Source organism: Cheilinus undulatus, linkage group 1 (genome assembly GCF_018320785.1).
Source record: "Cheilinus undulatus linkage group 1, ASM1832078v1, whole genome shotgun sequence".
Classification (NCBI taxonomy): domain Eukaryota; kingdom Metazoa; phylum Chordata; class Actinopteri; order Labriformes; family Labridae; genus Cheilinus; species Cheilinus undulatus.
The window spans coordinates 22169552-22191015 of NC_054865.1; the positions used below are offsets into that span (position 1 = coordinate 22169552).

General features: G+C 39.9%; 1 protein-coding gene across 3 annotated transcripts in view; it reads right to left on the reverse strand.

Moving 5' to 3' along the window:
- Nucleotides 1-21464, reverse strand: part of phkb (phosphorylase kinase, beta) — a 214708-nt gene that overhangs the window by 160932 nt on the left and 32312 nt on the right. For all 3 annotated transcript variants that reach the window (XM_041794257.1, XM_041794242.1, XM_041794249.1), the window contains one exon: nt 11731-11869. In XM_041794257.1, coding sequence (XP_041650191.1) covers nt 11731-11869 — 139 coding nt within the window. The remainder of the gene's footprint in view (nt 1-11730; nt 11870-21464) is intronic.

The window sequence follows — 21464 nt, forward strand, 5'->3', positions numbered from 1 at the left end:
ATTTGATGTTATTTATCTGCAAAGTAATGAGAAACTTCATATCAAGAGCATCTAAATAGCTGTACATTTCTCAGTTCAAGAACTGGTCAAATAGCAATCATATAGGTGAGATTAGGGATGGGGACCGAATTCGGTGCTTTTATAGGTACCGACCGAATTTTGTCGGTACTCCTGAGTACCGACTCACGTAAAATCAAACGTTACCATGTTTCAGTACCTAAATGCTCCCTTGTGACTGCAAGAGAGTGGAAGAGTAGTCAATTTTCCATGCAAGACATGAACACAGCATTGCATGCACATGAGTATTGACCTCGGTAGCAGCTCACAGAATCAACAAAACAAGCATGGCTAACAGGAAGCAGTCGAAGGTAGCGCTCCACTTTTCAAAATAAGATGCAGGTTACGCTGCAATATTCGTGACATGAAGTTCAAGGCTTTCCACAGCAAAACTTCTAATCTGAGGAAGCAGACTGATGACTGATGATTTCGACTGGCTCCTACTGCTTCCTGCTTATTGGCCCCCCTTCCTCTCTTGTACCAAATACTTATTTTCCACACTGTGATTTGCCCTTTTGTCATGCGGATATCAACCACGGAAATATACTAGATAAAGGGATACGTTTGTTCGCTCAGTCACCTAACAGACACTGGATTAAGGCACAGTGCAGACTGCCTAGTGTGACTACGTCCTAAAAGTCACTCTCCATCTCCAACTTGGCGCAGCTGGTGCTGTAAGAAGTGCTCTGTCAGGAGGGATGGATTCGGAGTGATTTTGAAGAAGTGAGCCACAGGCTCGTCCTCACTGCTTATTTCCATCGCAGAATGAAACAATTTACCACTTTCTGTTAACTTTTTGCAGTAAATAGAAATATAACGCAACAGACCCTGTGTGTGACGTTTATGCTTCTGCATGGATGGGCGCATGACTGATTGATGAGTGAGGAGCAGACTCTGCTCTTACCAGGGAAAGATGACATCTTAGTTTTGTTGGAAAAAGAACCGCGTGAGAAAAGAAGATGTGCAGTACACGTAGTTCATGGTAGAGGAAGTAGTTTGTTTACTTTCATTTGTAATACTTCAATTGATAAAAAATGTTATACCTTTTTTTATTTAGTTAGTTATTTTGACTCCATTCTCTACTGTTCATTTGTTTTAAACTTATTCGCCCTCCATGGATCCTAACACACATTTTTCAAGAGGGGAAATTGGAGGAATAGGAGGCAGTGGGGCTGGGTTTTAATTTGTGCAATATAAAGAAAAAACACTGGGTAGTTATAGTAGTTCAGGTTTTCCATGTTGGAGTAATTTTTTTAAAACACTTTTGATGTTACATTACAAATGGTGTACGATGTTGTTTTGACATTTGATAGTGTTTTGATATTGGAAATTATGAAGTTTTGAGGATATATAACATTTATTATTGTATAATATTCCCCCTCAGAAGAACCAAAAACCAAAAAACCGTTGTGTATCGGTACTGGTACACAGGCACTGGGAATCGGTACCGTACCGGTTCAAATGTGGAAGGTACCCATCCCTAGGTGAGATGGTCTTATAAACTGTTGAGTCGTATTAAATTGACTATCTAATTGTTTTCTTTTCTTTGGATCAGCCAACGCTATCTTCTGTGAAAAAAGTAAAACATATGGAAGCATTGCTGTGTTGACTGTTTTAGCTGTGAGTATTTTAAGCCTATAATCCAGGTAAAGCGCCAATCTACAGCCAATCAATTACTATTTCAGTGATCTTAATAGGAGACAGCACATTCCCAGAGGGTTTGCAGGTCTCTGATTTACATTACAAAGGTCAGGCTAATAATGACTGTGAGTATCGACAGAGGAAAGGTGAAACTTGTTAAAATTTTTAGCAACACACTGTACATTAATCACACTGTCTTTGTGACGTGACCCTCCACATCAAATCTGATAGCAGGCTGAAGATACAGCAGACAGCTTTCATCTACCAACGTCCTTCATCGCGCATTCATTACTGAGATACATGCACGCAGTGCTGTGATATGCATGAGGTGAACTGACGGTGACCGGGGGTTACAGTAACATACCCAGCTCCTCAGATTTAATTACAATCAATCTGGGAAATACAAAGACTGAGACGAGAGGATATTAGAAAGTCACCTTAACACTTGGAGCTGGTAAATCAGACTAAATTGAATCAATAATTAAAAAGTATAGCATTGGGATGTGCCCAATGGAACCAAAGAAACAAAAAGACAGAATTTATACTTTAAAATCTGGTGAAAAAAAGTACTTTAAATGCCTTTTTCACCTAAAAGGAGGCTGAATCCTAAATACCAGTACAACCAACACACAACTAGAAAATATTGAAATATAGGCCATCATAATGGAAAGTGCAGCCAACACACATTTGTGTATATGACCTCGGGCAACTGAAAATTTACCCCATTTATTATTTGCTGCTATGATTGTTTTACACTCTAAGTGTGGTGGTAGACATAGCAAAATGGACTAGAAGGCAGTGCTACTTTTTAACATGCTTTCTCCCTCATTCAACCTACATTTTAAAAAAGTTAGTACATTGTTAAATGGATTCTGTGCGTGCTAAGTGCTGGTTTTTATTGCAAACACTTAACAATGAGAGACAACAATTGGCCAGCAGAGGTATGAAGTGTGGCTTGCTGGCTGGGTGGCAGGCAGGATTGCAAACTCCACATCATGAAAACAAAAGGGACGAAAAGATTCTGGTTCTTGTTCTAGCTCTGGTTCCATTCTGGAGAGTCAGAACCTTGGTGCTTTCTGGCGAACCAGCCTGCGTTCACACCAGTTTCAGGAGAACCAAAGTGGGACGGCATGATGGACATGTATCATCAAGTCTGTCCTGCTGTCCAGGTATTCCTTCTTCAGTTTCTTGAGTTAATTAATTATTGTGTCTGTTGCTCGGGTGAACCCAGCCTTCTCTATCTCTTCTGCAAGTTAGGCATATAACCTGCTCTTCCTTGTTCTACTCTCCAGCTTCATCTGGAATTCTGCTGATGCCCAGATCACAACCAAACATTTTGTTCCCCCAGCAGACCACTTTTTTCTCCATTTTCTGCTCGTCTTCACAACTTAGAATGTGATACGCCCACTGATGATGTCACAGCTCCCCAGAAAGAACCAACTATTTTTGGTTTCAGCTGAGTATGAACTTTTACATTCAGAACCAATTTTTTCTCAGTTTGAACGTGCCGGTTAGTTCAAAATTAGGTTCAGGAACCAGAACGGGCATAGAGTCCAGCCAGTCTGAAAGGCCTAAGAGAGACCCCCAAAACAGACTGTGTCTGAACTAAACATTTTCCATTTGAAATCACAATGTCTTCCCCTTTTGTCAATCCAGCCTAAACCTGGACAAAAAAGTGGCATATTACTGTATGCCAGTGCTAAACAACTACTATTGTTCATGATTCCCCATAATAATCTTTGTAGAGCACAAAATGTCAGTATTTGATACCTGCAAATCATTTTATCAAGTGTAAAAAAAAGTCAGGGGTGGCTGTGGTTCATGCGGTGGAGTCGGTTCTCTTTTAACCAGAATGTCGGGGGTTTGATCCCCAGCTCCTGCAGTCACATGTCACTGTGTCCTTCAGCATGACACTTAACCCTAAATTTCAATAGCATGGATGGATGCATGTGAGTAGGATTAGTTAACACTGATGACCACTCTATATTCCCCATCAGTGTACGATTGTGGATTGCATTTGTTAGAATGTCCTTTGGTGTAAAAAGTGCTTTGAGGAGTCAGACAACTAGATAAGCGTTAAACAAGCTCAAGTCTATTTATCAAGTCCAAGTCCTTCATAGCAAATTCTCATTTGTAACATTGGGTCCTGTTTACTGGTGACTTTCAACTTAATAAGTTGCCAAAGGTAAAGTGTGTAATATTTAGCAGCATTTAGTAGAACAAACTTGGTAAAAATTTGAATAAGCATTTAATCACCTGAATATGTGGCATTTTCTTCATCAAATTATCATAGCTTTTCAGTCATACCAAAGGGGGTCCCTCTCCAAGGACTCTGCCATCTTGCATTAAAATGTCTTTGTAGTACCACAGAAAGGGAACAAACATGTTTTTGTAAATTTCATTAGATGTAATATGATGTAAAATAAGTGCATAAATAATCAGCCCTTTCAAAGAAACTGACCTAATTCAACAGAGGTCCAGCCAACTGGTGCTAGCAGTCTCTCATTTAGTAAAATGAGAATCACCTGAGTGCAGTGAATGACTCAGTTATTTTAGTATAAAGACACCTGCATCTGGAAGGTCCAGTCACTGGTTGATGGTCAAGTGGAAGAAAGTTCTTTGGTCTGGTGAGACCAAAATGGTGCTTTCTGGCCATCAGGCAAGACACTATGTTTAACAGACACCAAACACACTACTGCTCATTAACCACAAACACACTATTAGCACTGTGAAGCACAGTGGTGGCAGCATCATGCTGCGGGGATGCTTCTCGGCAACCAGCCTTGGAAGGCTTGTAAAGGCAGAGGGTAAAATGAACGCAGCAAAATATAGGAAAATTCTGGAGGACAATCTTTCTCAGTCTGCAAGAGAACTATGACTTGGATGAAGATTTATTTCTCAGCAAGACAAATCTACACAGGCTGAGTGCAGTGACTGCAGCCAACTGTGCATCTGCTAAATACTGACTTGAAGTGTGTGAAAGTCTATGCGATCATTTTACAAGTGGGTGAAAACTTTTTATAGGCACCATATTTCGCTCTGTGTAGTAGTTTAGAATTACATGTCATGGTTAATGCAGCATTCAGTGTATCAAGCATAATGGCAGTGAGGAAACAGTTGCCTATTGATGCTAAATGGATTTGGTGAGGAAACTGCCATTTGTAATTGCCTTTTTATAGACCCAAACGTATTCATCATGAGTGTATGCATTGAAGTGTGATGTCTGTATAATGATAGTTGGGGAGGAATAACCATACCTTCACATTCCAATAATACCTATGATAAAAAGTGATGAAATAAAGGATGAAATAAGACTGAAATAAAGAATGAAGCATACTTGGAACCGAGAAAAGAGGGGGATAAAACTTATCATGTCTTCTTAGATGAGGAGTTAGTCACAAATCCAAGTGCCAGTCTAGTTACTGAGTCTTACACACACACAGACACACACACAGACACAGCAGCAGGGCATGAGGTAAGTAATGGCAGTAGCCAAGCCTGTCAGATGAGAATTATCTTAATTAAATCCCAGTGACAATTCTAATAGGAGGCAGCCATGACTGATGACTGGGATCCGCCGCTGGTCACATCATTGCAGTACTCTCTATTTTTACCCTCTTCTATCCCTCTATCTCTCCCCTCAATCTCACTCCTTCACTCTGTCTCCCCCTCTATCTTCCACTTCTTCCCCACTGTTTCCCTCCAAACACTCCATCTCTCCCTCTGCCCACCTGATCCCCCTTTAGTATCACCTTCTCTCTTTATCTTCCCTTTTTTCTCTTTGCAATTTTTTCCTCTCTTCATCGCTCTCTCTGTCCTTTCTCCTCTCTCTCCATCCTTACAAGCTCATTTTGTGGAAGTGCTCTTCTCCCTAGAAACTAATCAGCGAGGAATGCAGGCGTCAAGTGAAGGGACAGTTGATAAAGGAGTTTGGGGGCCTTTAGATTTTTTTCAGTGAAACTCTAAAGTGTTCTTCCTGAACCAATAATCCCGGTGTGTTTAAAAAGCAAAGCCTTCGAATGACAGAGGCCGATTAAAGATCAGAGGCAGAGAGCGTGAAACAGAGGCGAGAGGAAAATAACAGGAAGTCAAAAGGAAGGAGGGATTCAGGGGCAGGGAGCTGTGAAATTTTGCCCACAAACTTTTAAAACTCAGTATTTTTAGTTTGTTCAGTATACACTTTCTTTGTAATCTACAAACTGGTATGATACAAGTAACATCTATCCACTTTAATGGATAGACGCACCCCTGCTTTACCCCAGAATCAACTGTAAGAAGTCAGAGGTGGAGCCACCACACTTCACAGAACTCTCTGTACCAGCATATAGGGCAGACATTAGCTGGATGAGCAAATGTGGGATACAGTGCTCCAGAATCCTCCAAAGGGCATCTCTACTCACTGAGTCTAATGCCCTCTGGAAGTTACAAAGGACAGTCAAGAAGCTGAGTTGGTGTCTCCTTTAAACATTTAGGGTTTTTATTTGATGAAAACTTCAGGGGCACATTCAGTATGTTGCTACAAAAGCAGAAGGTACTTGGTTTTTACAACAGAAACAGGTCCTGTTTCTCTTTTATGGTCAAAAAGAGACTGGTTGAGTCTACTTTTGGCTGACCGCTGAGGGCAGCCCTACAGATGGTAATATCTGTGTCTGAGTGAGCTTCTCTGTCCGTCTGTCGCTGAGTGAGTGACGCTTTTGTTTGAGCCATCAGTTGTGTTTTCTTGTACTGAATGCTGGCAGTGATGGCTGCCTCCACTGTGTTAACTAGGCTGTAGTTCACATAATGTACGGCTCATTCACCCAGAGTTGCTCTATGAGCGGGGTTTACTTGTGCTGAAAGTTTTTCAATGGCTGCTTCTGCTCCAAATACTCAGATATAGCTTTAGCATCTGTTTCACCAGAACTGTTCCACATTTCTGTATGACAAAGGATAAAACAACCCTATAAGCTTTTCATGTTGGCAAAGATGTTTTTACTCCTCTGCCGAGCTGCTTTGGCTAACTGATAGGTGAGATGGAAAAGCCTACTTGTGAATGCTTGTGTCCATTACGGCTGCTTGTGTCGCAATTAACTGTAAGTCACAGCAGCATTTAGTCAAAACTCGACATTTCTTTATTAAAACAAGTAAGCACAGCAACCAATACTACAACACAGAAAGCTTTCTGCATCAGAAAACCTGCTGTCGCTCCTCTGACCCCCCTCCGCATGTTTATGAGATCGTCAGGGGGAAAGGGTTAGTTGTTGTGTCCCAGCTAACTTAGCTGGGACTGAGCTGCAGCGTCGCTTCTGTCTCAACCACACATCATGTCTCATCCAAACAAGCGCAAAGAGCAACACTGAAAGCTGTCTGACTGAAAATAACTGCTTACTGTACCTGTACCTGGTTATCACGATTTAGTAAATTAACCCTCAAGCTATCTTTTTTTGGAGATCAGTGCCATCCGTGATCAATAATGTGTGCGTAGGGTCTGCTCACTCGATACTCTCATCACGTCTGTCTGGTAATTTCACCTCCTGTTCTGCATCCTCTCTTGCCAAACATCACTTTCTACCATTATTTAGTGTGTGTATTTATGATTAAACTCCGTAAAGTTGCCGCACTGGGTCTGATCAGGAATTAAATGTTGTGTCGAACCTCCTCCCGCAAATCAGCTGTTTTGAAATCAGGTCGCGGGTGAAAACAAATAATGAAGAGTATGATTTATGGTGTTTCAGTAAAAGAAAGGCTATTGCTGCAAACATTGCAGCAGAGACAGTGAGGAAGAGAAAGTAGCTAAATGTATAAGCTGCTGTCTGTGAGGGAAGGGGAGAGATGCAGGGGTGTGTGAGGGGGGATGAGGGGGGCAAGAGCAAGCAGATAGCTAATAAAGTAGGAATAATGTTATGATGTGAATAAGGTACCCCAAGTGATGACCATTATTTCTAAATGAAAAACAGATGAAAAAAAAAAATTTTTTTAATTTAAACAAGGAATATGATCATTAAAAGCATTAATCTTTTTTTAGACTTTCTTTCAAAGACACAGGACTGTGGTAGTTTTTGGTATGTTATCCTTGATAGATGATAAAGACTTAATTATAACCAAGAATTGCATCTTTGCAACAAAACTTTTTATTTTTCATTATTGCAGTATTATATTGTTCTAGTTATTTTAGGGTAATTTTATATGACTAATGTTAAGTGAATATGTCGGGGTTGGGTGGATTCAACTTAATTTTACACATATAAAGACCCTTACACACCTGTCTGAGGAGAATTAGAAATGTTCAAGAAACCTGTTGCAGTTTTTCTTTTATTTTAGAATAAACAGTTGGTGTTTTATTGTTACTATAAACTTACTACCAGTAAAGACTTACATCTCACAAAAATATTTAATCTCCGGTGACATTGTCTCTATCATTGAAGTCTGACACTTGTCTCTGTAGAGTTTCATATGTACACAGAGAAGAGCTTTATAAAGAGGAGAGACAGAGAGAAAGGATACCATGTAGCTATGTAAATTTAAGAAGCCACAATAAATTTGGCTAACAAAAAATAACAATAATGACAAAATCACTCTGCCAGTCAGGCATTTCAACTGGCATCCCAGATAGTTGCAGTCAGCCATATACTAGGTTTTTACCTAGTCTTGTTTTTACCTTTTCTTGACTATGGTGATGTTTTGTACAGGAATGCCTCTGCTCAGGTTTTCATAAGTTGGACACTGTGTATCATAGAGCTCACTTTACTTTATATTCTAAAGTTGGCTGGACATCGGTACAACTTCATTTATAAAATCATTCTTGGCAAAATTCCAGACTACCTCTCCTCTCGTCTAATCATGCACAACCTCCGTTTGTTGGTTGGATTGCTGTTTGTTATTTTTTTAATGCAATTTGTTGTTTCCAAAGTCTTAGCTGAGCTGGAAAAGAAGGCTTTTAGGTTGGAACAATCTGCAGCAAAGTGTATGCCCCTTAACAGTGAGTAAATGGCATTGAAATGTGTTTCTTTTTTGGGCTATACATCTGAAGCAAATATAAGTGAATGTGAACACAGCCACTCTGTGTCATGAACAAAGAATACCACATAGAAAAGGAAGTCTTCCCTGAAAGTCATTCAACACTAATCTCTTGCTTTACCAGAATCAATTAGAAATGTATGTCCACTCCTGGAGGCAGGCTGCATGGTGAGAAGTGGTTAGCACTGTTGCCTCACATCAAGGATGTTCTTCATTCAAATCCCCGTTGGACAGCTTTCTGTGTAGTGTTTGCATGTTCTCCCCATGCATGGATGGGTTCTCTTGGGGTCCTCAGGCTTCCTCCCACAGCCCAAAGACACATTTGCTAAGTTAACTGGTGGCTCAAAATTGTTGGCTTTTCTCTGTGTGTCAGTCCTGTGATTGGTGACCAGTCTCAGATCAACATCAGAGAGAATCCCTCCTCTCGCACATTGACAGCTGGGATCGACTCCAGTTGGGATCGACTCCAGCCTCCAGTGACCCCAGGGTAATTGTGTAGATAATAGTATATGGATTCAGATCAGAAGATGATAGATGATATGTCAGATGGCTTCTGAGGTTGTGAGTGAACAACTCAGCACTTGGTATTTTGATGCTGTAAAAAAGTCCCCCCCCCCCCCCCGATCCTGTACTTTGTCTGCATATATGTCACATTTAAATGTATCAGATCATTATTTAAATTCTAATATTAGGCAAAGATAACCTAAAATACCGTAAGGAAAAAAAAGCCATCCAAACCTACCTGGCACTATGTGAAAAAGTTATTGCCCACCCTTGTTAAATTAACCACATTTTTGGGACTCTGAGCTCAATTTCACTAGTCACACCCAGGATGGTTGCTGCCAGACCTGCTGAATCAAGAAATCTCTTAAATAAATACAACCTGTCTGGCAAAGTGAAGTAAGCTATAAGAGCTCAAAAAGCCACACATACTCTAAAGAAATTCAAAAACAGATAAGGAACAAAGTCATTCACATCTATCAGTCAGGCAAAGGTTACAAAGCCATTTCCAAGGCTTTGGGACTCCAGCGAACCACGGCGAGAGCCATTATCCACAAATGGAGAAAACTTGGAATATTGGAGAACCTTCCCATGAGTGGCCAGCCTATCAAAGTTATTCCAAGAGTTCATCGATAACTCATCCAGGAGGTCACAAAAGAACCCAGAACAACATCTAAAGACTTGCAGACCTCTCTTGACTTAGTGAAGGTCAGTGTTCATGTTTCAACAATAAGAAAGAGACTGAGCAAAAATGGCATCCATGGGAGAGTTTCAAGGTCAAAACCACTGCTGAAGAGAAAGAAGACAAAGGCTTATCTCACATTTACCAAAAAACATCCCGATGATCCCAAAGACTTATTCAGTGGACTGGAGAGGCAAAAGTAGAAGTTTTTGGAAGTTGAGTGTTTTGTTACATCTAGCATAATACTAAAACATCAGTTCATAGCAAGAACATCATACCAACAATCAAACATGGTGGTGGCAGTGTGATGATCTGGGGCTGCTTTGCTGCTTCAAGACCTGGACGATTCTGCTGTACGAGAAAATCCTGAAGGAGAATGTCCAGCCATCAGTTTGTGATCTTAATCTCAAGTCTGCTTGCACTATGCAGCAGGACAATGATCCAAAACACACCAGCAAGTCAAACTCTGACTCTGGCTTAAAAAAATATTAAAGTTTTGGTGTGGCCTAGTCAAAGTCCAGGCTGATATCAGATTGAGATGCTGTGGCATGACCTTATACGGGCTGCTCATGCTGGAAAACCCTCCAATGTAGCTGAATTTAAATAATTCTGCAAAGAAGAAAGGGCCAAAATTCCTCCATTGATGTGAAGATTCATTGCAAGTTATTGCAAACACTAGCTTGCAGTTGTTGCAGCCAAGGGTGGTACAACCAGTTATCAGGTTTAGGGGGCAATTACTTTTCACATAAGGCCAAGAAGGTTTGGATGTTTTTTCCCTTTATAGATAAAATGACTATTTAAAAACAGGCTTTTGTATTTACTCAGGTTATCTTGTATATAACAAAACTAAACATTGGTGAAGACAATCACCACCTGCTTCAATACACTATGTGCACTGCCTCTGACACTGCATGGCAGCACCTGTGTCTGACTGGACGTGAAGCACTTAGTGGCACTCACTGATGTTTCCGTCTGTCTAGATCTTTGCATGTGTTGTACTTACTCTCAGATGTATGCCACTTTGCTTTGCAAAATGACACTGGAACATTGTAACATTGTAAATAACTATTGGAATGAATGACTGTTATTTGCAATGTAAAGGACATAATTAAAATGTATATTGATTTGTGTGTTTCAAGTTTAATTTAAAGTAACATTTCAGCCCTTAATAAACCTCTGTTGTGTTCTTTTTTACATTTTCTCTCAAGCATATCTACACAAAATCGTTATGATATAGAGTTATGGTCACTCAATCTGAAGTTTTATAGCTATTCCAGTTGGCATTTAACTTTGGCCTCCACTTTCTGAGAGCAATAGTTTGTTTAGGAATATACTGACTTTCTGCCTATCCCTGATAAAATCATCCGGCAGCAGCTGACAGTTCAGAAAGCAAAACAGGGTGAGCTATAGCTGTTTGCCTGCCCCTGTGTGGTGTAAAGGACTCAAAATATCAGAAGTTATTAAAGATTTCACAGTAAACAGCACATGTGCCAAGAGAAAATGGACAGCTTTGCAAGTAAGCAACAAGAACAAAGGTTGTTGCTAAGGGAATGGTCACTTTGCTGTGCTAACCTTTCAAGAGTGTGAATGACTGCACTTTTCCACAGTACCACCTCCACATTTACAAAGCTATTGAAGTGAAAAGTTGCTTTGTGCAGCTTCAGCACCCACAGGTATTCTTAGCACATACTGGTGCTGAGCTTCTGATGGACTACAGTGTGTTGGAAAAAAAACATCTGTATGAGAAAATGCGCATCACCCATTGGGTCATGTTCCACAGACAGATGGAGAGCAAGGAGTCTAAGCCCTTATCCAGCTTTATTATTCAAGAGAGAACATGTATGTTAACTAACCTGTATGCCATGGATAGAGCCCAGGCAGCCGCAGCACAGTACAACGAGTCCCGGACCTTGGCCTCCTTGCAGGTGGAGCATGTTTTTACCGGAAAAAGGCCAGTGGTGGGACTCTGGTAGTTCAGAATGGTTGTTTTGACTGGATAGAGACACAAAGACAAAGAGAAGAAAATAAGAACACTGTAATTCTTGCAAAACTGATACTGCTGGTGTTATCTCTCACACCTACATTATCTGAAACATCAGCGGATCAAGCAGCTGGAACACAACAAGCAGACTGGCTCTTTTCCATCAGCCTTTTACAAAATGAGAAGCCATAAAGTTACTTCAAATGCAACTTAATGCGCACTGCCTATAGACAAACAATCCTAAATGAGTCTAAAAGACTGCAATGTGCACATTTATTTATTATGCTGTATTGTGAATGCTGTTTGTCAGAGCAAGAACACCTTTACGCCTCCACACACATTTTGCATGACCTCAGTTTGTCTGTTTTCACTCCTACACAGAGCTAAAACACTTTTTCCAGCAGCCTTACTCCCATCACACCTGCATAACTCTCTTCTTGATGCATTTTTGATCCAATGGAGTCATTTCATTCTGTTTAGTGGAGTCTACCGGCAGCCCCAGAGTCACACCAGTGTCATACAGTAATGGACCACTAGTGTGTAGTTCCCCTACTTCTGTTTCATGTGAAAATAGAACACTTATCTGTCTCCTCAAGCAGGGTTACAGCTCCATTTCTCTCTTCTGCTGCCACTGTCTGACCTGTGACCATCCTCAGGCTGTGCTAAGTTTGCCTTATCTTCTTCTCAGAGTTCCTCGTATGCATATTCTGTCTCAAATAAATTAAATTAGATCAAATTAAATCATGTTAAATTCAATTCAGTTTAAGGTCAGGCACAGCGAATTTGGCAGACCTTTTCCTTTTTGACGAAAGTGAGTTAAAGTTAATGTAATAAACTCTCTGGCTACACAGTCAGTATCCTCTTAAAGAGAGCAACAGATTAATGCCTGTTTAAGTGAAGCTAAAGCGTGAACCATGGCATTTACATTTTGACTACACTGCAAAAAAAAAAAAGAGACTGTGATGGCACCAAACATCAACAACCATCCACTTTCATGTAGTGCTTTCCACATTATGAGGCCAAATTATTATAACAACATAGTAGACTCATTCAATCCCAAAATGCAATGTGAAAAAGCAGTCACCACTTGATGGTCACCAACCAAGTAATATATGTATGCCAACATGCATTACAGTGCAGAAGGAACAGAAGTGATGTTTGTCTGGTCAGCTCTTAAGGATGAAAAAAGCAAGACCAGCATGACCATAGACAACAGAACAGGCATTTTGGTTTTTATTGAAAGATTAAATAATTTCAGACAGAATAAAGCTAGTTTTTTCCTTTTGAAGATGAAAGGCACATGACAATACACTGCAAACAAAGAGCTAAAAAGTGCAATATTTTTTTACCAAAAATGTAAGTAAAAATTTTTAGCCACATTCACCTAATAAATCTAATATAAAGAAAACATCTTCTTTCAAGACATAAAATATAAAATATAGGGTCAGGGAGTTATAATAGCAAGAGCAGCGAGCAGAATTTTCCTCTTCAATGTCATGATATGACATCTACCTATCTTACCAGAGTGGTGATAAAGTAATAATATGAGGAAACTTCCTCCCGTGTTGCATGTTGCAGCCTCAGACAGAAACTCTAACGTAACTTTATGCTTTTGAGGATGTTGCCTAAGAAAAAAACTAGAAATGCAGATTGGCTGGTTGTGTGACATATGACTAAACAAATATTACATAAGTTTTGTGCTAAAATTACTGTCAGGAGCTGCGTTTCCATTACCCTTTGAAATGCGCAAAATCTAAATAGTGCAATAAAAAACTGGTAATGGAAACACCTGAATTTAAAAAAAAACTCTCAAATATCGCTAAAAAAGCTCCCATGAGGAGGTTTTTCAGATGTTTTTAGAAATGTATCACAAAAGTGCAATAGAAACACTTTTATTCGCATTTACATGTCACAGGGCCTAACATACAGTGTCACATTACCAGTTCACTCTGAGACAACATGGCGGGGTATGTGTGGACAGAAGAAGAGATGAGACTCTTCTTAACATCATACGTATACCCTCATACATGGCTTTTGCCATACATATGGACTTTGCCTCTGAACTATCATCCGTTGCCTTCGTCTTTTGTTCAGAATTGTCGAGGCAACCACTGTAGATGCAATCATAACCGTCCCAACACACAACAGGCTTTGAGCGTCCAATTTTCTTGCAGTGGAGTCTCGTGAGATGAGATTTTACAAGAATTATGAGGCTCATGCCCAAAACTCCCTTCAATGGAAACACATTCAAAGTGCAATTGTACTTATTTGAAATTTTAGAAATATTGCTTCCATTTTGTGAAAAACTGTAAAGGAAACACAGATAGAGTGTATGATCATTTCTGCAAAGCTTTTAAGTCTGTCAAGGTGCAAATATGTGCATGAGTGCATAGGTTCAATACTGAAACATATTAGTGTTTTTCTGGTGGAGAGTAATTATTCCCTCACAGGAGGATTTATCCTTAATTCAAACCATCTCAAATATTTAGAGATGGACTTCAAAACTGATCACTTCACCTTTAAAGTGGACAAAGTTTGGATAATATTACATTACATTATGTTTAATAATACAGTATTGTGCAGGCACAAGGGAGGATTGACACAACCCAGGTTGTGCTCTGGATGTCTCTTCATATTACTAGGGGGATGGTGGGATTCTCTCTTGAAGAAATAACAAAGTTGACAGCTTTGGGGTGGCGTAGAGGGTGGATGTTGCGAGTAAGCACGGCCTATCATCCAGGCAGGTAGTGGTTTTGCCAAGAGCCCCTGGTTGTGCTGTGGATGTTCCAGGGGCTCAAAAAAATGGATGGATCCCTGGTGGATTCCAGGCATATCACCAGGGCTTAAAAGGCCCAGACAAAAGAAATGCTGTTGAACTTGACATCAGCTGGCAAGAGATAGACCGGTGGGTCGATATGTGTTGAGCTTCACTCTTGCTAAAGCCCACCCTCTCTCCAGGTTGTGGCACATAGTGCCCTGTGATGAATCCTTAGCACTCTACATGCCGAAAAACTTATGCACATGACTGTGCATGTAAATATTAAGTTACAAGATGATTTTCACATATTTTCTAAACATTTTTGCTGCTTGTTTTGTTTAATTTTGCTTACCATTAATGCCAATAAAGCATTTGGAACTTCAGCTAAGATTACCTAGAATTCTCTCACTGTTTCTCTCGCTGTCTCTCTGTCACCAGCTGTGCTGCGCTCCGATTTGCAACTGCTTTGCTCCGACCAAAGGCGAATAACCCCGCACACTGTTAGCATGTCTAGACCGCTGCACAACACCACGCAGCCCTGAGCTGCTTCAGACAAGAAGGCAGAGACCACAGGAGAATAAACAGTTCACACGAGAATAGTATCTCAACAGCAGATTATTTTGTCTTCCTGGGATTGATTTACCATTAATTTCCACATGATTCCATGATTTTATTTCTTCTGGCATGGGTGAGTACATTATGGAGTTAAAAGATGTATGTTTGCTACAAAGCATGTGTGGTTTCATGAAAAACTTTTTGGTTTTCTACATCAAAAGTTATCTTCCTCATCAATAGCTCCTTGAAGGTCTGTGAACGACTGACCCCCCAATGAGCTATTGCTTGTGCCACAGGATAAGATGTAGTATTCATAATGTGTTGCTTTTTATCGGGAGTGTGCATCAGTCTGTGCATTTTGTTGTATTTTGAAGTTGGCCAGATGTTTTGCACATGCAATGGCTATTTAGATCAATCTGACCTACCAACAATGACGCAGTCTGGCAGTGGCTGGCACTTAAAATAGGCCTGGTGCGTATCTCCAGCAGAGCAGAGTGATGCCTCTATATCAGTGTCAGTTTGCAATTATGATTAATACAACATGAGACTGTCTTCCTTTTTTAATATCCAGAAAAAAGAGAAAGGACTCCATCCATGGAGTGCAAACTAAACACTAAGCAATCTGTGTCCCAAATACCCCTTTTTAGTTACAGTAAAATCTCTGTGAAGCATCATTTTGGGGAAAAAAAAGATGTCATTCTTCAGCCGATGTGCATGACATTGGCAGACTGATTGTTCAAAATAGACAAATCATGTTAAATTAAAATGATTTTATTTGGCCATTTCAGCTTAGTATTAGACACTAAAACAAACCAAACAGATACGAACAGATTATCCCTCCAAAAATGTAAGCTGATATATCACAAACTGAAACAGACAGCCTCCAGGAAGACAATTTATCTGTATCTAACACACACAAACCTACGTCCTCCTCTCCTGCTGAGATCTCCTTGCTGATGACTAATCTGTCTGAAGGGATCACTTCATTTTTCATCTGAACATTATACCACCGCAAACGAAGGGGACATCCATTCTGCTCTGTCGTTTGTTACCGAGCGAAGAGAGAGTGAGAGGAAGAGAGTGATGGAAGAAGAGACGAGAGGAGACAGAGATGAAGGATAGATAGAGATCTATGTGTCCGTGTCTGTTGGATCTATGTAATACCATCATGTAGTTTTCTTAGACCACACTCAGACTACAGGAGTTTAAAAATCCAATAAACCCAGACTGATTCTGGCTGCATTAGGCAGGAAAGGAGAACTTCTCAGATATTCCTCTTTCTGACTTCAAACATGCAGACACTATAGAATATTGAAATAATGACTCGCACTAGAAAGGGAAGGATAAAAGTGAGATTCAGGTGTGTGCATACAGTGCAATATGATCCTTTAGGTAAGAGGATGATATGAGTTTCTATTGTGTTTATTTTTAAATAACAATTATTTGGCAGTTCCGTGTGTTTCCTGCTCTTTTTTGAATTTTCCCCTCCTTGTGTTTATTCCCCGTGTGTTTCTATAGTTTCTCAGACTAATCCAGATTCAAATCCCTTCTCAAAACTCACCTTTTAAAACCGGCTTTTAATGTTTGATTCTGTTGTCTTGTCTTTTGCTGCTTGATTATCTGCTTGTTTGATTGCTTGTTGCTTGCTGGTTGTCTGTTTAGCTGTTACGTGGTCTTTTGATTTCTCGGGTATGTAATGTCTTTTAACTTTTGTACAGTGTCTTTGAGTTTTTGAAAAGCGCTTTAAAAATAAAATGTATTATTATTTATAATTATTAAACAGTTTGCTCACAGTGAACATGCTATTCCGACTCTGTATAATGACGACACACTTTATTTTGTTTTTACAGTTCTACAGTGCCTTTGTGCGTGAGGTCTAAATAAACAGACAAACCTAAAAGAAATGGCTTCGATTTCACAAAGAACTGTTGTATGTGCCAAACTAAACAGGAATATTCAGGGAAGGCAGAATAGCAAGAAAGAGAGAAGAAAGTAGTGGCAGGGACAAAATTTTAGCGTAGATGTAGTCAATCTTGGGGTCATCAACAGAAGGAGATGGCATTTCCTGTTTGTTGTTTTTCATCAGTAGCCAGGGGCTAGTTGTCTGTAGCCTTAAGACAGGTAAAAGCAGCTATAGCTACTTGCACTGAGCAGCGATACTGGATAGTGATGATAGCTAGTGATGATAAATTTTCTAGTATTGCTTGGAAATACAAAAGAGGCTCTACTTCCTCCTAACCTTCTCTTTATTATTTGTTGTGCATTCTCATTTGTGAAGTACACATGTACTTTTAAATGGTTGATATTGCCACGATTGCTGCCATTGATGTAAAATCTGTTTGAGAGGGGCTAACCAGATATACCCACTGAGGATGATGAAATTGGAAAGTAAAAACCTAAAAACTTTTGGGTTGTATTCACTAACATTGTGAGAATCCTCTTAGAGCTCAAAAATTAGCTAAAAATGGCTCATTTATCAAAGAGTCTCAGCTCAGGAATAATTCAGGAACATCTCAGAGCAACTCTGAGCAAGACAGGGACAGACACATTTATCACAGTGAGGAGGTGGGTCTACCCTAGGGTAGTCCACACCACACAGGTTGATGTGAAATGAGACGTTCAGCTCTTCAGAGGATTCCCTGTTTGTATCAGCAGCTGTCCCTGCCAAGAACCTTTTGTTACTGCCTTTGTCACCCTGCAAACTCATCAGCTGCAACGTAACTAGCTGATATGACTAATGTGAAGTCCTATCCTCTTTATTCCTAGCACCCATGCTAATTTGCGAGAATTCTGGATGTGACTTCTGGTGCCTTATGTCACTGAATGAGGAGCTTTGGTGTTTGCATAGCAAAATACCAATCCTGATTATTAAAGGGAGATTAAAATGTGTGATTATAATCTATTACTAATGAAACAGGATAATCAAAATAAAAGGGAGTATTCCTCTGCCTCTTACTATTGAAAGATGAGAGGGCAATGAAGAAATAAACACAGGTAATGTACACTGGTATATTTAGCTAACTTTATTTGTTCAGTATCAGTATTTACAAGTAATAATGGTCATGTTTTGATTAAAAAAGGTGGGACCCAACCTTATATTTTAAAGCAGACATAGAGCCAAGTCAGAGCCATAACATCTCATATCACACAAGGGTATTTTTTTCAATGTCATTTGCTGTTGGCTATTGTCCAACAGGGTATCGTACTTGAGTATATGCAGTTTGCACAACAACACAGCTAGTCAGCCACCATCATTAGCCATCAGGAGAAACCCATTTTTCTGAATTATGTTATATCATCAGAAGTTCCACCCATCATGACAAAGCCCAATTCTAAAAGAAGTTGGGACCCGGTGTGAAATTTAAATAAAAACAGATAGCAATGATTTGAAAATCCCATTAAAAACACATCAGATGTTGAAAGTGAGACATTTTACCATTTCACGAAAAGTAGTCACTAATTTTGGATTTGATGGCAACAACACAGCTAAAATAAATGGGGACATGGCAAAAATAGGCAGGAAAAGTAAGTGGTGCTAATGAAAAACAGCTGGAGGAGCATTTTGTAATTTGCAACAGGTCTGGATATAAAATAGGGCGATTGGCAAGCATGATGTATAAATTGACTATATCGCGAACATCGACTATAAATTATTTGGAAGTTGTCAGCTGTCAGCGTGCGTTCCTCGCTGAGGTTTCGCTTCTCCCATTGTCCCTGAATGCATCTCTCACAGTGGAGCACTCACTCCCCCACCCATCCAGAGAACTCTCCTCCACACATGCGCATTTTTGTATCAGCGGAGGAGAGGGATGCATGGGAGAGGAAGGAGGTAAAGAGAGCAGCGTGGCGAGTTAGCGGCTTATCTATGTTCAGAGATGGAGAATGAGAAACAGCGCTGGATCTGGCAGTGGTTCAGCTTCAAAAAGGAGGAGTTCAACTAACACAGTAATCGTTAAAATACGCCGCAAGATGACTCTGAGGTGACGGCGGCAGTAATGCAACACGTTGCTACAGACATGAGCCCAGTGTTGTTAAAAAGCCAGGATTTGAAAATCTCATAAAGACACTTAACCCAGAATACACGATTTACCTGGGTCCGAACATTTTGCTGAAAACTCCCCGCCAGAGTCATACATGTCAGAGAGAAGACAGCCCAGCAACGGACAAATGTGATCCACGTCTCCACAACTACAGAGCCTTACCTCAGCCTAACATTTCAAAACGACAACGCAGAGTCTTAACTTTTACCCCATGATCACACAGGAGAGCTTGTTGACTGAGGTCTAAAGACACTCTCACGTCATGAACTTGTCAAAAACTGCTCCAGCGTTCATCAGCATAGATAACGGACTAATACAATCACAGCTGTGAGCCTGAATGGTGAACTAGACTGCAGGGTTTTGGCCATCGGCTACATGCAGGATTGGTGAGTTATGTGTAGGTTTGCTTCACCCTTAATGAGGAAAATAATCATTTTATAATTAGCAATGGTAAACATAACAAAGATAACATTTCAGAACTGTCCATACACTAGAAAAGATGGAGTATTTCCCGATTTATGTATGTTTGATTTGTAAGTAAAAGTTTGAATGAAGTCCTTTTCAAAATAAAATTTGACTTTATATTGATTTTTACCCTTACTGTATACAATTTTAGAGGACATTTCAAATTACCGGGATATATATCGTGTATTGGGATATAGCAAAAATATATCGGGATATAAATTTTAGGCCATATCGCCTAGCCCTAATATAAAAGCAGCATTGCAGAGAAGCAGAGTCTCTCAGAAGTAAATATGGGCAGAGGTTTGCCCATCTGCTAAAAACTGAGTTTAAACACTGAGGAACAAATGTTCCTCAACATAAAATAGATGTCTGACTTTGAATATCTTACCATCTACAGCCCAAAATACCATCAAAAGATTCAGAGAATCTGGAGAAATCTCTGTGTGCAAGGGACAAGGCCAAAAGTCAGTAACTGATGCTGGTGATCTTTGAGCCCTCAGGTGGCACCGCATTAAAAACAGGCATGATTTTGTACAGGAAATCACTGCATGGGCTCAGGAACACTTCTAGAAATCATTGTCTGTCAACACAGTGTGCTGCTGAAGCTGCATTGTGCAAAGAAGAAGCCATATGCGATCAAGATCCAGAAACACCATCATCCTCTCTAGGCCATTTAAGATGGACTAAGGCAAAATGGGAAACTGTTCTATGGACAGATGAATATCAAAATTGGAAATTCTTTAAGAAAATCACAGATACAGCATCCTATGGACTAAAGAGGAGTGGAGTCATCCAGTCTGTTATCAGCGCACAATTCAAAAGCCTGCATCTCTGATGGTATGGGGTTGCATTAGTACCTATGGCATGGGCATCTTACACATCTGGAAATACACTATCAGTGCTGAAAAGTATATAGAGGTTTGACAGCAATATGCTCCCATCCAGACAACATCTCTTTCAGGGAAAGCGAGTGGAAGAGTCTGGGTGCTGAACTGGCCTGCCTGCAGTGCAGAGCTTTAACCATCGAAAACACCTGGGGATCACAAAACGCAAAAATACAGCAAAGATGACACAAGACTGTTGAGCAGCTAGAATCAACATCAGACAAGAATGGGACAACATTCCTCTCCCAAAACTCCAGCAACTGGTCTCTTCACTTCCCAGATGTTTACAGACTGTTGTTAAAAGAAGAGGGGATACTCAATGGAATGAAATCTAAATCTTTCAGGGCACATTTTTCTGCTGCATTTGTAGGAATACTATTAAAATGGTATAGCCATCAATGCATTGCTGTAGCATACTTAAAATGCACTTTTCAAAGGATGCAGCATTTGAGTTAGGACAAAAACCAGTCTCTTTATCGTGCTATCCTTATTTCTTTTTTGTTGCTTTCCCTTGTCATGTTATCTCATCATTTTCCAAAAAGGAAAAAATTAATGTACTTATTTGATGATTGCATAACAACTTGTTGACTGAGCTTGAATCTCATAATATTCATTGAATATCCTTAGCTGAAAAAGCATAAAAACCAGTGATCCTGGAAAGATTAAAAAGACTTTATCTGCTATTTTATTCTCTCAGAAAGGCTCTATTTCTCATCCACTCAAACTTGAGCAAGCTCCATAGAGTATTTATAATCTATGAGGCTCAGAGGCTTAAAAATCCATCTTTATAGCAAATAATTCACAAAAAAATCTTGGGAAAATTAAGTCGAGTTGCTCTGATATGGCTCAATATGGATCTGTAGAGGATGGAGTTCTTGTGCAAAGCAGTCCTGGGAAGTCATTC